Source organism: Saccoglossus kowalevskii, chromosome 11, assembly GCF_978046115.1.
Source record: "Saccoglossus kowalevskii chromosome 11, keSacKowa6.1, whole genome shotgun sequence".
NCBI lineage: Eukaryota > Metazoa > Hemichordata > Enteropneusta > Harrimaniidae > Saccoglossus > Saccoglossus kowalevskii.
In genome coordinates, this window is record NC_140651.1 from 6,057,692 (window position 1) to 6,074,876 (window position 17,185).

The following is a 17,185-nucleotide window of genomic DNA, read 5'->3' on the forward strand; positions in this document are numbered from 1 at the left end:
TACATGTGGACCTCTCTCAGATTTGTTCGTTTTGTGATGATATCTTCAATTCTCTAATTAATTTATTTTGGTGAATATTTTTGTAATTTTTGGTAAAAAGTGATATTTTCGACTTCTTGTTAAAAACTGTCAGTCCGATTGCTTTGATACTATTCATATTGTTCATTTTTTAATGATGTCTTCAGTTCTTTAATTGAAATGTGCCTTGCTAACAGCGGAGCTATCTCAGCCGATAGGCTGCTTGTTCATTTTGTGATGATATCTTCAATTCTCTAATTTTGGTGAATATTTTTGTAATTTTTGGTAAAAAGTGATATTTTCGACTTCTTGTTAAAAACCACAAGTCCGATTGCTTTGATATTACATATATAGGTACTACATGTGGACCTCTCTCAGATTTGTTCATTTTGTGATGATGTCTTCAATTCTCTAATTTTCGTGAATATTTTTGTAATTTTTGGTAAAAAGTGATATTTTCGACTTCTTGTTAAAAACCAATTGTTCAATTGCTTTGATATTACATATTTAGATACTACATGTAGACCTTTCTCAGATTTGTTCATTTCGTTATATCTTGGATTCTATAATTTTGGTGAATATTTTTGTCATATTTGGTAAAAAGTGATATTTTCGATTTCTTGTTAAAAACCGCAAGTGCAAATGCTTTGATATTACATATATAGGTACTACATGTGGACCTCTCTCAGATTTGTTCATTTTGTAATGATATCTTTAATTCTCTAATTTTGGTGAATATTTTTGTCATTTTTTGGTGAAAAGTGATATTTTCGACTTCTTGTTAAAAACCACAAGTCCAATTGCTTTGATACTACATATATAGGTACTACATGTGGACCTCTCTCAGATTTGTTTATTTTGTGATGATATCTTCAATTCTCTAATTTTGGTGAATATTTTTGTCATTTTTGGTAAAAACTGATATTTTCGACTTCTTGTTAAAAACCGCAAGTCCGATTGCTTTGATATTACATATATAGGTACTACATGTGGACCTCTCTCAGATTTGTTCATTTTGTGATGATATCTTCAATTCTCTAATTTTGGTGAATAATTTTGTCATTTTTGGTAAAAAGTGATATTTTCGACTTCTTGTTAAAAACCACAAGTCCGATTGCTTTGATATTACATATATAGGTACTACATGTGGACCTCTCTCAGATTTGTTCGTTTTGTGATGATATCTTCAATTCTCTAATTAATTTATTTTGGTGAATATTTTTGTAATTTTTGGTAAAAAGTGATATTTTCGACTTCTTGTTAAAAACTGTCAGTCCGATTGCTTTGATACTATTCATATTGTTCATTTTTTAATGATGTCTTCAGTTCTTTAATTGAAATGTGCCTTGCTAACAGCGGAGCTATCTCAGCCGATAGGCTGCTTGTTCATTTTGTGATGATATCTTCAATTCTCTAATTTTGGTGAATATTTTTGTAATTTTTGGTAAAAAGTGATATTTTCGACTTCTTGTTAAAAACCACAAGTCCGATTGCTTTGATATTACATATATAGGTACTACATGTGGACCTCTCTCAGATTTGTTCATTTTGTGATGATGTCTTCAATTCTCTAATTTTCGTGAATATTTTTGTAATTTTTGGTAAAAAGTGATATTTTAGACTTCTTGTTAAAAACCAGTTGTTCAATTGCTTTGATATTACATATTTAGATACTACATGTAGACCTTTCTCAGATTTGTTCATTTCGTTATATTTTGGATTCTATAATTTTGGTGAATATTTTTGTCATATTTGGTAAAAAGTGATATTTTCGACTTCTTGTTAAAAACCAAAAGTTCAATTGCTTTGATATTACATATATAGATACTACATGTAGACCTTTCTCAGATTTGTTCATTTCGTGATGATATCTTCAATTCTCTAATTTTGGTGAATATTTTAGTCATTTTTGGTAAAAAGTGATATTTTCGACTTGTTAAAAACTGTCAGTCCGATTGCTTTGATACTATTCATATTGTTCATTTTCTGATGATGTCTTCAGTTCTTTAATTGAAATGTGCATTTCTAACAGCGGAGCTATCTCAGCCGATAGGCTGCTTGTTTTTTTATGCAAGATTTTCTGATTTATGTGTATTATAACAATTCATGTTTGTTTTATTCTTGACAGAGTGGAATGCGTCCATTACATATGTCAGTCCAAAATGGTCACAACGAGACAACGAGAGTACTATTACGTAGCGGCTCTCATGCTGATACTAGAAACAATGTGAGTAATCAGGAGGTGGACACATTACACTAGCTATGCTGTGCTACTCTATGCTTTGCAAGCTACCCTATATTTACCAGCATTGATTTTCTGCATGTTTAGTCTGGGGGGATAGGGAATTTGGGTAGGAGTGGTCTGCACCCAATTGAAAAACTTAACCTGAAAAGACTGACATTGACGTCGTTTTTTGGTGTTTTTTTGTGGAAAAAAGTGGCCTAAATTTTGCTTAAATGGCCAATAATAATAAAATTGGAGGGTCAATACAATGGCACATACCCAGGGTTTTAGTAGAGTAAAGTAGACTTTACAGGGTACAGTAACTGGGGCTGCACATAATATAATATCGCGCATATTTCATTCTTAACAGGTTGGTGAAACGCCACTACATGTAGCAGTTACTCATGGTCATGTGACCTGTAGTAGGATTTTGATCAGTGCAAGATGTGACATCAACGCTATCAACAAGGTATAGCTACTGATTGCTTACTACTTCTTTCACGTCAATCTCATGTACCCTAATTTGAATACCTAATGTTTGATTTATCACATGACATTCATTTACACATACAATAACAATATTGAATGTGTTATCACGTTTCAGGATGGTAATACGCCATTACATACTGCTGCAAGTTTGGGAAAGAGAAAAATTGCAAAAATTTTAGTTGATTCTGGATGTGATATTAATGCCAAAAATAAAGTAAGTGGTTCATTATAATTATTATTTTAATTGATGAGGCATTGTCAGTCTGGTCCACCATGATGGATTTGGTAGCTATAACAGTATTTGACCTTTGACCCATTGCCATTATTGATTTATGTAACAAATTATTCAGTAGTACTAGCTTTTATCTAATAAATTTCATTTCTCATAATTACATTCATTGTATAATGTAAATTCTAAACATTTCTAATGTTACAGAAAGGGCAGACTGCAATTGATGTGGCCAGGGAACATGAATATCCAGAGGTTATAATAGTTATGACATCTACTCCTAAGGTCAGTTGAAATGAACACATGTTTCTAAAGCATGGTTATATTGATTTTATTAACACGTACATGTATTTAAGATGATTCTTACTCCATAATATTGTAATTCCAAATATCATTTAAAATACTTCTTTTATTCTGATTCTGATAGTTGCCACATCTGATCTGATTGCCGTTATTTTGTACAAATGCTGGTATTTATTTACATTCTGATGCTAGCAATGTCAATACAAATAATGCCTTGCCTTTGGCACTACTGTGCTATTTTTACCATAATTTTTGTTGTTTTTTGATATGCATGTACAGCACATTTCGCTCACATGTGGTACCAATGTTGGGAAAAACCTGAGATTTTAATAAAAAAGTTGAAATCAAATTTTTCTGTACCCCCTCCTCTAGACGTTTAAGGGAAAAAAAACATATTTTTTGTTTTATTGTTGCATGTTATTTTAATTATAGATAAGTTGCTCCCACCCACCCCTGCTAATCTTAACAATTAACTATTAATAATAACTGATTATTGACTTTATGAAAAAATTACTGCACAATAATCACACATTCTGCTGTAACCAATATTGCAGTCCAGTATTTACAACAGAAAACTTTATCAAGAATTTTTTTTTTTTATATGATTGGAAAGTTATGAAAAAACACAATAAAGGAATGTGATTGTTTGTTTTCCCACTCTTAACTCCAATTAACAATGTTTATATCCCAGAACCAATCAAGATCACGAAGGCGATATAAACCTCATATGGAGCCTCCGCAGGTAATTTAACCCACCTATATTGACCTTCCAACCCTAACACTCGTTAATGACCAGGGTACATATGTAGAGGCAGTATTACCACATACAGGGTTATATTGGTTGGTAAATGCTGGTTGTCATAACAATAAAGTTTATTATCATTTAAAGGCCAGGTCTTTATACAATGAAAACAGGTCATTATGGCATGATCTAGGTGTATATCAATAACAAGTCATCTTTTCTTGATGACTAAGGGTGTGCTTCTGCTCCAATCTTCCTTTGCTGGTAACCTAGGTAACTATCAACTAATATTATAACATAACATTGTTTTTATTAGAGTGCCTAATTGTCACTAATAATAAACAAATCAAATGAGTTTTAACAAATCTCAGTACCATCGGTAGCTGGCACTTCTTGTTAATGACAAATAAACATGCCAAGCAGCAAATGGATTTAAATAACAAAAATTATTAAGATCAAAATGTTGTGAAATTTTATGAATATCATTTTTTTTTTAAATTACTAATGAAAAAATGGTGATGTAATGACAATCTTGACATTTTCTGGTACCAGTATTCTCACTTTTACTAGATGTACTAGAGTTTTAATAGATCACTATTGTCAGCTTTCCCACGATAAAGCTGTATATTATATGTTTTCATTTTTTGTGTTTCAAATTGTTGATACATGTAGGCAATGGAAAATTATGTTGGGCCAACAAAAGTTAAATACCTACAATTTAAAATGATCATTTTGGCAGGAAATATTATGACATTGAAAAAGATTACCGGTAACAACTTCATTTACTTTCTTTAGTTATTATTATTATTATATAAACTAGTAAATTTATCTCCACTAGGATAATAAATTTGTAATTATTTTGGGAAAATTTTAAAATATTAATATGAAAAATGTAGGAAAAGTTTATCACCATGGAGGTGTTCACACATTTGTAGGCTGCCGTAGCCGGAAGGAGAGAGCAGCGTTTAGTAGAGCAAGGAATGAAAGGAGCAGAAACTCCTCGTCCACAACCTTCATCTGGTCACTATGGTAATGACATGAAAACACCTAAATACACTGCAAATTATAAACCACCTATACCAGCACAACCACCACCATACAATCAGGTATGTCTGTCTGTCTGTCTGTCTGTTCCTGTCTACATGTACATCTACACTCATACACTCCAATCCTGGCCCATCTTGTACACCCATCCCAACCCATATCTCCCATCCCTCATTCATCCCAACCCATGCAATTCGATCCCACTCATCTCAACCCATACACTCCCATTCCACTCATCCCAACCCACACACTCCCACCCCAACCCATACACTCCCATTCCCACTCATCTAACCCATACTCTTATCCTGACCCAACCCAACCCAACCCATACACTCCCATCCCACTAATTCCAACCCATACGATCCCATCCCTACTCATCCCAATCTATCTACTCCCATCCTTACTTAACCCTAACCCATGCACTTCCATCCCAACCAATACACTCCCATTCCACTCATCCCAATCATACACTCCCATCCCACTCATCCCAACCATAAACTCCCATTCCACTCATCCCAACCATAAACTCACATTTTACTCACCCCAACCATAAACTACCATCCCACTAATTCCAACCCATACACTCCCATTCCACTCATCCCAACCATAAACTCCCATTCTACTCACCCCAACCATAAACTACCATCCCACTAATTCCAACCCATACACTCCCAATCCACTCGTGCCAACCCATACACTGCCACCTCACTCATCCCAACTGTACGCTCCCATCCCCACGCATCCCAACCCATCTACTCCTATCCTTACTTAACCCTAACCCATGCACTCCCATCCCACTAATTTCAACCCATACACTGCCACTCCACTCATCCCAACCCATATACTACCATCCCCACTCATCTAACCAATACTCTCTCTCAACTTGATTCAACCCAACCCATACACTTCCATTCCTACTCATCCAAACCCATATACTCCCATCACTACTCAACCCAACCATACACAACCATCTTGACTCATCCCATCCTGACTCTGTATAATGATTGCTGTGTGTATATTACTGCTATATGTATTGATATTTTAATGCAAGAAATGTGACAGTGTGTTTTTAATCTAATTTGGCTGTCATTCATGGCCTGGTCTGAAGCATTTAGAAACAGAGTTTAATACTAACAAAGCACAATTTTAGGACTTCTGAACAGAAGAAATTGTTACATTTTTTGTAGCGAGGGCGACATGGTCTATCAGTAACAGATGCACCAAGGACAGGATTTGGACCTCCATGGCAACCAGAGGGTCAGATGTCATGGCAACAACAAGCATGGAACCAGTGGTCATGGCAACAACAACTTGAACAGGAATATCGTAACTCCCCACATACAAGAGCACGAGAAAGTCATTCTTGTGAAAGAGACATGCCTAGAAGGCGACAACCAGATGCGGAATATTATAGAGATGAATATGGCAATATCCGACAGGTAATTAGATGATATCGAATTGCATCATATCTCGTGTCTTTCTATGCCATTCTACACCATCACACATCACAATTACATTACACTATAATGCATGATGTTAAATATTGCATCATACCATACTATATCACATTGCATTACATCATATCACATTGCATTGCATCATATCCTATCATGTCACATAACATCGCATTGCATTGCATCATATCACACCACGTCACATTGCATCACATTGCGTTGCATTGCATCATTGCATTGCATCATATCACACCACGTCACATTGAAGTGCATCATGTCATATCACATTGCATTGAATCATCTCACATTGCATTGCATCATATCACATCACGTCACATTGCATCATATCACATCACACCACATTGCATTGCATCATATCACAACACATCACATTGCATCATATCGTATCACATTGCATTGTATCATATCACATCAAATTGCATTGCATCATATCATATATCACATCACATTGCATTATATCACAGCACATCACATTGCATCATATATCTTATATCACAGCACAGCACATCACATTGCATCATATATCACATCACATCACATCACATCACATCACATTGCATCATATATCACATCACATCACATCACATTGCATCATATATCACATCACATCACATTGCATTATATCACAGCACATCACATCACATTTCATCATATATCATATCATATATCATATATCATATATCACATATATCATATCATATCATATCATATATCACATTGCATTGCATCACACATTCCATATCTTCAGAGCAATGTAGAATCCCTTAAATCTTAAAATAATATTGAGGAATGTTGTAGTTAATGATGGTGATTTATTGTTGGATGTACAAAGGGTTAAGTGACGGCATTCTAGTTATTTTGACAATGTGGTCTGTACTAGACATGCACCACTGCTAACTGTTATCAAACTAAAAATAGTTTAGTAATGAATCTGGTGATAGCGTTAAATGTCATGTGACTTATTTCATGTCTAGTCTCTGGACAGAGCCGAACCTGTTTATTTATTTATGAATATGGTTCATACATAAATTATTAACAATTGTGGGATTTTATAACAAGTGGAGTTGTAGTCACATGATAGAATTTGAAAAATTAGTGACTGTGCAATATTGACCAGAGTTTTAAAAGCATTGAGAAATTATTCTCATAATTCATATTTTCTGTTAGATTTGTTAATTATTGTAAGATATAATGATTTTGGTATTTGTCTCTTTTAGCATCCAACACTTTGTGCATTTCAATGGGTTTTTTATGTCATCAATGTTGTTATGCATGATGACACAATTTGCCTAACTCTGCAACTTCCAAAATGGCTGCCAAATTGACCCCAATCTATATGCTGATTTGTGACAATAGGTATTGATATGCAAATGAGGTACACCTGAGGCCTGTAAACAATCCAAGCAAAAGAGCCAAAATTGATACAAGGTTAAACACATTAAGAATTAAGAGTTTGGAACAATGGTTCCATTCATTTGTCTCTTATTACAGGCCATGATAAATGGACTGATCCATGGTGGTGTATGTCTGACCATTACTCCAAATGATACCCTAGTATATTTAGATATCCATGACTACTTGACATACTTTTCACATACCACTGCCAGTATTCTTAATGGATAAGTAAACGACCTTTAGATACTGTAAACCATAAAAAGTTCGCCATCAGTTGGACGGCATTGAGGCTGCTTAATTGCTCGTATGAAGTCACTACAATTCCCTGCAAAATGAGGAACCAAATCATATTTCACTGCAACATAATTTTTTTCTTTTTCGGAAAATTAAAACATTTTTAATACTGGTATGTCAGATTGATTGGTCTGGATGTAAAAAACAATAATAGTAATATAAGGTTATTGCGAAGACACCTCAGAGTATGCATAAAGACAGTACAGCAGCAGTATCGACCAACGCGCAGCGGAGGTCAATGCGACAGCTCACTGTCTGAGTGCATACTTTGAGGTGTCTTCAGAATAACCTTATTAATATACATCTTTCCCTTCTAATGATACACCTTGGGAATGCTGAAATCCAAAATGTTTAGAACAGAATCAGCGAACTTCTTTGTATGGAGTCCGGTCAAACCCTGGTGGCAGCCATCTTTGTTTTTATTATTTGAGGACGCTTACGCGTGCAATCATTCCATATTTGGAATTTGCATTTTCTAATATGGTAGGATGAAAATACCCCATAAAATACTGCACAATTACGACACGCTGAAACTTATGGCGTTACGGTGACAGATGTATAATAATAGTATATATACAATATAGTATATATACAGTATAATAGTATATGTACATTCTTGTATCTTTAGAATTAATACATTTTATTTGTACCACAATATAGCAATCACAAAATTGTGAAAACAATTGCCAACTTATATGTCTATAAATCTAAGAATACATATACTGATTTAGTAAAATAAAAATGAAAATAAATTGAAATAAAAAAATAAAAGCAGTATATATATTTTATGTGCTCATACATGTATTATGCTCCGGGTAACTATGACAACAACAAAATGTACAGTTTTTCTAATTGATTGTTTATTAGTGGTTTGCATAAAGTATAAGAATTCATTGATATTACATTGGACCTGAGTTAGGAGTGTAAAAAGTTGTTTAAGTATAAAAAACATCCTTGGTTATCAACATCAATTTACTCTGCTATGAATATGACTTTGAGTTAGAATAATTTTGCTTGTTCAATTTTACGTTAAGTCACAACCTATTGTTTTTTACTTTTATGCTATTGTGCTCAATTTAAGAATATACTATAAGTTTATCAGCTCTGAGAAAACAAAGTAAGTGAGGTTAGCTCAGACAAAAAAAAACTCATCAGAATTTTCGTGAAAGCAAAATTTTTATTTGTTCTCCAAAAGCTCAAACATCTTTACTCATGTTGAATAAACAATGTGCAAAATGTAGAAAATTAAAGGAAAATATTGCAAACATTGGTGTAGACAATCACTGTCAGTGAACAATGCTTATAAATACAGTTGGGGAGAATGTCAGAATATCTCAGCATCGTCAACAACAACAACAAAAAAAAAAAAAAAAAAAAAAACGTTCCAAAATAATAACAACCATTAACACTGTAATACATTGGAAATGATTATACTTATGTTACTGGGGGTAACCAAATATAGAGCAATGAAATAAACAAAACAAAATCCTAATAAAAAAAAGATGATTGTTAAATACAATTATTATAGAAATTGACTATTAGTTGTCTAAGTGAGCTTTCAGAACATATGCTGCATTTGATCGCTTCTTTGTTCTTTTCAGTTGTTCTAATCTCGTACATTTTGTGTTTTTATTACAGAGACCATTGCCATCAAATTGTGATTGTTCTCCTCATTTAAGAAGACTAGAGAACCAATTAGAAGCAACTAAAGAAAAATTCCTCTATGAGATTGACTCTGCCAAACAGATGATGGAGGATAAAATGGCATATTTTGATAAAAAAATGGCTCACCAATCAGGTTGTTTAGACCAGTTATGTCGAGAGAGAATGGCTGCCGAGAGAACAGAATGTCTGCATAGAATTGATCGACGTGCACAAAAAGAACAAGCAGAATTTGAACGTCGAAGTACAGTTAGAATTAATGCGCTCAGGCGTGAACTTAAACACTGGTTTGAAGAAAGATTTAAACATTTTGAGAACAAATACGGAGTTGATGTTGGTCCGTTCAATGATTTGGATGGACCAATCAATGATAGGACCAGTGACCCAGGTCAGGATGACCTTGAGGAGTTTGACGAACCAGGTGCAAGTTTACTACGTTCCAAGTCTGAGGGTGTGCTGTCTGTACCGGATCCAATAACTGCCACTAGAACATTACAAGAAGTGCGCTATGCAAAGGCTAAACCTATTGAAAACATTGCACAAACTCTTGTGTTGGAAGAGGATAGTACTGCCAGTGATGAAAAAGATCATCGTCCGGAAAAACCTGAAAAACCACCCAAACCCCCGAAACCTCTTCCACCTCCAAGGACTGTTGGTGTCTCTATCACACCCGAAACAGGAGCTATTCCTAAAAGAAATGAGGGCAATCCCCGTTCTCCAACACTTAGAGAAGCGGGAGATCCAGTATCACATGCCTATCACTATGGAAACGCTGCAAGCCAACAATCCCCAGGAATGTTGACATCCAATACACCGAATCAGTCTGGGAACACCGGAACTCCACAGTCTTTATATTCCAGGAGTCAGGGGGTGTACCAGACTGGGAATGTGGGAACATCAACATCATGGAAACCAGGAAATAGTGTTTCACCTGGAATACATGGACCAAGAAATCAAACCAGCTATCCACCTGCAAATGCAGGAACATCTCACACTTGGAAAACGGGAAATTATCCCTCACAACCCAGAAATCCATCCCAATTGCAGAGAACTCCACCACAACCCAGAAATCCATCCCAATTGCAGGGAACCCCACCACAACCCAGAAATCCATCCCAATACCAGGGAACCCCACCACAACCCAGAAATCTATCCCAATACAAGGGAGATGCAAGAACTAATGCTCCACCACCATATGGTAACCCCAGATCAAGTCAGCCTCCACCATACGGTAGTCATGGTCACCCATCACCGGTAATGAGTACATTCCAACCATTGAATAAAAGCAGCAATATGCAAAGTTCACCGAGAGCCAATATTAGCCCAATAACTGTAAATATGTCACTCGCAAATCGATCACCACCATCTCGTGACTCGCCCGTAATGTCGAGTCCAGGCTCATCAAATTCACCATATCCTATCAACGGCCTACGTACACCAAATAACCGTGATAGTATTGGCTCAACAAGTTCGAGTTCCAGATCACGCCGTGAGCCGATTGATTCCTCTCTGGCAATGGCACTTCTAGATGAAAGTGCTCCCTCTACAGGTGCTCCAAGTCCAATCCCTTTGCAACCGGATGCAGCTGACAGGAGAGCACGGCCGGTGTCAACGGTCGAAGTAAGACCAACACAGAATAATTCCTTGTATACTGCCAGTGGGAAACCACGTCCTAACAGTGAACATATAGCGCATAGTCCTGGTGAGCAAGTCACTCCTAAAAGTCCTGCTGAAAAACAAAATGGCGGTCCTCATTGTAAGTCTTCTCATTCACATCATTACAGCACAGATAGCAGCGATAGTTTTGACCCAGTTTCAGTCACTCAGCATTTCTTTGATACAGTTTCAACTCAGATGGAAAAATGGTATGAAAGACGTATACAAGACGTACAAAAACAAGCCGAACAGAAAGTAGCGAGTGAAACAAACACCATTGAAACTAAATTAAGCGAATTAGAAAGTCAGTTGAAGGAATTGAAACATAAGGAGGATAAAAAAGAAAATGAAAATAATGACAATCAGGCAGTTTAAAGTCATTTAAGAGTCCTTGTAACAAATTTTCTTCTCGAAACCCATTGACTCATAGTTGCTACAAATGAAGACTGCATGTTATTCTTTTCAGATTTATAATCTCAGACACTGAGGGCGCCCTTCATTGACCAAGGTGAGGATCTTTGTGAGCTAATTGTAGGTTTGAAAAATTAGTGCATGACATGACAGTTGCTTGGAACTTTAGATGCAAAGCCTCACTTTGACATTGCAGAATTAGGGCGCCCTCAACTGTTGCTTAGTTACCTTCTAGCATGCTACTTATACACTCATATCCACAGAATGGCAAGATGTCTTCAACATAAAACCTAGAAAAAAAAAAATATAGTTTCATATGTGCCTCTTGAAAATATGGACAAGACAGCTTTGTTTTAGTTTTCTTCTGTCAGAATTTCACATTAAAATTTATTTTTCATGAAAATTGGAAGCACTATTTAATGATGGTTTTAAAATAAATATAAACAGTCACTTGTGCATAGATTTTGGCAAACAAATTGACCAGAAATTTATTTCATTCATTTTTTCTAGGTTTTCTTGGTAAATTACATTTGATGTTGGGGCCAAATAATTTGATTGTAATCTTGCAGTTCAGAAAAGTATCATTTGTGAGATATTCTGATAGTCAAATATATTTGCATCTTGCCATTGTAACAGTAACTTTTTTAAGCATTTACTAAAACTTCATTAAATAACTTGGTATTGGAATGTCTGTCTTATCTCTGTATTTCCCATAGTTTACATTTTCTGTAACATTCTTCTGGGTGGTGACTATTGCACTGTCACACACATGGACTTCTCCCACATAATATGGTATTTCTAGGCATTGTAAGAATACAGAGAAACTTTTATGATATCAAAGTATATTTTAAAAAGTACAAAAAATGTAAAAGAAGACTATTAACTGTTTATTTAATCCTTTGACTTCCATTATACAATTTCACATTTTTGTATTATTTTGGATATAATTTTATGTTAACATGTATTGATCAAAAGTTTTTGGAAAATTATGTAAATATCATTTTGTGAATTATGACATTTGCTGCTCAAAGGGTTAAGATAACGTTTTACCAAATGTATTTTTATATTCGATTTCAGTTTTTAAAAAATTGAAATGTTTTTAAATGCAAGGCCAGGTTTGTTCAGTGCAAACATGTCATGTCTGAATTATTGAGTATTTCTAAAAATTTTCCTGTATGTTATTTTTTTTTAATGTTTAGATTTGCCATGATGTGGATTATTTTGGATGAATATACTGGGGTAGATAGATGGACAGTTTTGCATGAAGTGCACAAACTTTGGGTTTCAAAGGTTATACGCATCTACCTGTCTTGACAGCAATTAGCTCGTTACTTGTTCTCATGAACGCTGAAGGTCACGCATCCTGGTTTTTTTAAGTGAAGAATTTAAAAATATTCTAACCAATCACCAATCATGTGTTATGTAAGTGGCTAATTGCATGTAGGGAAAAAAAGTTACGAGTTCTGTCATGTTTTGTAATAACCTCCATTACTAACTATTAATAACCTGGTGAAACCTGTCTAAACCAAATGTCAAATGGAATTGAACACCTGAAAGGGTTTGATCTCTACCCTGGGCAAGAGGGGTGACTCGATGGGGAGGTCAATACCATAGGCAAAGATTTATTCATGGACGTGACTTTGGGTGACTTTGATTAAAATCTGCAACTGCCTTCATTTAACCATACCTGGTTGATTCCAAGAGCATTTAATTGCTGATAAAATTATTTGGTTTGGTGGTATTTAGTGTTTAGTTTAGACAGGATTCCAGTTTACACCAAGTTTGGTTGAGACAGGTTTATACAATATTTTGTTATTCCTCCCCTTTGATGTCAAAGCTGACAGAACTAATCCACTCATGTTGAATTTATTGACAGATGCAGTTCTTTGATGTGAATGGTGTGATCTCACTACCCAATACATGTGGAAAGCAAGTTTTCAAACACTTTTGCTGGGAAATTTATGCAGTACAATCACACACCATTTGATAATGCTATATAAAATCACTCTTTTGCGAAAACTAACGAAACTAAGTACATATAGAGCTGACAGTATCAAATGAATAAATGCAAGATGGTCTGGTCTGATTGGTAGAGCAAAATAACACCAAATAATTTGTTACTGTACAAGACAACTATGTCAGTGCCAGTGTTCCTTCCAAGCAAATTGGTACTGAGCAACTTTACTATTTTTTTCAGGGAAGTCAAATTAAATATTAATTTTGTTAATTTTATGCAAGATATTAAATGTAAAGTTGCAATGCAATTATGTTTGACAGTGAGGTCACTGAGCAGGTGTGTGTAAATGAGGCTTAGAGGTGTGCACATGACTTTGCTTACAAGTCTTATTGTTTTTTCAAGAATTAAAAGCAAAATTAAAATCAGCGACAGGTCCGCTGCCCGGCTGGTTGGATCCACAGAGAATGTCAAGTGCATTTGATCATGCATCATTTTTCATCCGACTGGTATGCAAATTAAAGCTTGTGAATACTTAAACTTTGCAATCATTCACCATTTTTGCAAACACTACTAATTCGTATTTTAGCCATTTTTATCTATTTTTTTATTTGAAAAATGATAAAACTTGTAAGTCGACAAACACATTGCACAGCATTTGATACTGAATCTCAAAGACATATAAAAGCTGTTCAAGTACATCCTCGGAGTACTTATGCTGTACAAATATTATGCAAATCAGACGGACATCTTTGCAATTTAAAATTGAAAATTTTCTATAGCATAACCTTGTGGTGTAGATGATAGAATGAGTTGAAGAGTGTTGGTCATGGCTTGGTTTGTAATCAAATTAAATATTAACAATGTATATGATGTGTTATTTACATGTCTTAGAACTAGTATTGAACACGATGCAGAACAATGACCATCACCCTTCAGCCATCTTGAGTTATGATTTTCTAAGACCATGACCTTTAAACCACAATTAGATGCAAATATGATTTTATAAAGTGTCCTTATTTTAAATGACATAAAGTTTATCGGACAGTACCTTCACTGGGTTTGAGCAGACAATGTCTGCGTCTGTTTTGTTAAAACTAACATGTAACCAGATATATACAAGCCTGTACATAGTATTTCTCTCTCATAGCAGTGCAGTTTATAGTCATGTTTTTTTTCATTGTAGCAATATCTTGATTTCAGAGATTCAATTTTAAAATTGTAATTATATATAGAGTTCAATACTACTGTAGATAATATAAATATTTAGACAATGCAATAATTTTCTGGAAAAAAATATTTCAAAGGGAATTTTTATTTTCAAGAAAAATCTTTGCAATTCAGAATATCTAAGATTTAGAATTCCAGAACTGTTTTGAAAAATTGCAGTTAGTATTGCCTACAAAATACCATTCCATATTGCTGTACTTTATAACAAGTTTTTATAAATAATGAATTGAAAATCTTGCAGAGATTCTGGTCATGTGATCCAATATTTGATCACATGATACTGATGTAATTTTTTTTATCACAAACTGCCATTATTGGATAGAAATGTCTTACAAACACTGGATTTTAATCACATCTGTTCTGTAAACTTTCCAGTTACATGTTGATGCTGCAGTGAAATCACCTGATTCATATACTGGTGTTTGTACCAGATGTCTAGGTGAGACTGCTCAATTGTCTTTCCACCTGTGGTCCATGTAGTCAACATGCATAAAAACAAAAGATACATAGAGGGCGCTGTGTTAAATTACAATATCTTTAGATAACCACTGCTAGAACTGTTTACAATGGTAGTTGGTAACCAGACTGGTGAAGGACCATTGGGGTGATAAATACTGGAGTCTGCAATTGTTTAGTCACTTCATGCAGCTTTATAATAATTACTTCTGTGGATATAATTGTGATGTGTTCAACAATTCACCCTGCCTTATTAGGAAGTATAATTTCCAAATAAGGCATCTGAACAGTCTCATTTAAATTGTCAATCATACACAGTCACATGCTACCCAAACTTGCAATGTTATTAGAGTTTCATCAATTATTTTCACTAAATGCAAATTTACCCATCAGGCACCATGATTTTCATATCAGAACATTGACTGTATAATGTTTTCACAATAATACTGCTTGTCTGTTGTATAGACAAAGCAGACTACAGGTGATATTTCTCGCCAAAATTTTAGTGCATTGTACATTTCTCATTGGCTTCAGATCTTGATCATTATTTTTAGAGAAAAAAAATGCAGAAACCAATTATGCAAAATCATTTTAAACATCCGCGTTCTGATTATAAAATTTTAATTTCTAAAAAAACTCTCAAAAACCATTTAAAGTAATTAATTACGGTACTATTATGAAATGATCAGTACACAACTAATTCCTAAATGTGGCAAGACCCAGCAAGAAAGGGAAAGATTTAATGGTGGAAAGTGTACCTTAAAAATTCACAATGATCCAATTTTCCAGAAGTTGCATGAAGTGTATACCTGGTAGTTTCGCGTCAGTAAAAATTGTATCATATTAGTCTATTATAAATCAGTCTCCAAAATTAGCACTGATTTGTATTTTCACATAAGAGCATATGATCCCGATACATGTATAGAAAATATGGTATGTGAAAAATTGCTATTTGTTTTTTGATAACTATATATTGATTTAGCAATTCATCCATTTGTGCCTTATATTATTGATACTATTTCCTTGAAACCAGAATGAAGTTTTAATGTAATATTTGATAATTTCTTTGCATTGTGCATATTAATTTGTAACTCCAGATATTTATTTTGCAATAAAATTTCCAAAAGACTATAAAGTAGAAAATTGTCTGCAAAGTCTAATCGTGTGCAAAATATTTAATTTAAACTGGACGTAATCATGATCCAACTGTAAGGCAGTCACTGAATGGCTCCTGAGTTGAATGACAATTTTGGTTTCAAATACCCTGGGAAAATGTTCTAAGTTCTTTGTGTAATCAGCTGTTCGTAGGCAAGGAATTTTTCCACATAAAAACAATGATTTTTGGCTGGGAATAATTGGGAATTTTTTTTGAATCGTAATCTGAAAAATGTGTTCTCAACTTTTTTCTTTAGTTTCAAGCTGTATTGAAGATTGGTACCCCAAATAGTAATTATCTATCGATAGCTTAATCGCATTTCTAATGATTAGTGTAAATTTACGAAAGTCACATCTCAGTCTTAAAGATCCAAAAGGAAACTGCTACAAAATTTAGTGCAGTAATTATTACAAATTTTTAATTAATTTTAATTTGCCATTCAATGAG

At 34.4% G+C, this 17,185-nt stretch overlaps 1 protein-coding gene across 6 annotated transcripts in view; it reads left to right on the forward strand.

Annotated features, from left to right (window-relative positions):
• Positions 1-16,725, forward strand: part of LOC102806623 (uncharacterized) — a 46,291-nt gene extending 29,566 nt beyond the window's left edge. For 4 of the 6 annotated variants that reach the window (XM_085505670.1, XM_085505671.1, XM_085505672.1 and 1 more), the window contains 7 exons: positions 2,147-2,245; positions 2,613-2,711; positions 2,847-2,945; positions 3,168-3,245; positions 3,955-4,005; positions 6,237-6,488; positions 9,852-13,351. In XM_085505670.1, the coding sequence (XP_085361796.1) occupies positions 2,147-2,245; positions 2,613-2,711; positions 2,847-2,945; positions 3,168-3,245; positions 3,955-4,005; positions 6,237-6,488; positions 9,852-11,906 (2,733 nt within the window). In that variant the 3' untranslated portion in view covers positions 11,907-13,351. Of the gene's footprint in view, positions 1-2,146; positions 2,246-2,612; positions 2,712-2,846; positions 2,946-3,167; positions 3,246-3,954; positions 4,006-6,236; positions 6,489-9,851; positions 13,352-13,818 lie in introns of those variants that run through there. The other 2 variants (XR_014930999.1, XM_085505674.1) reach the window with 2 other exon arrangements.
• Positions 16,726-17,185: the final 460 nt, after the last annotated feature.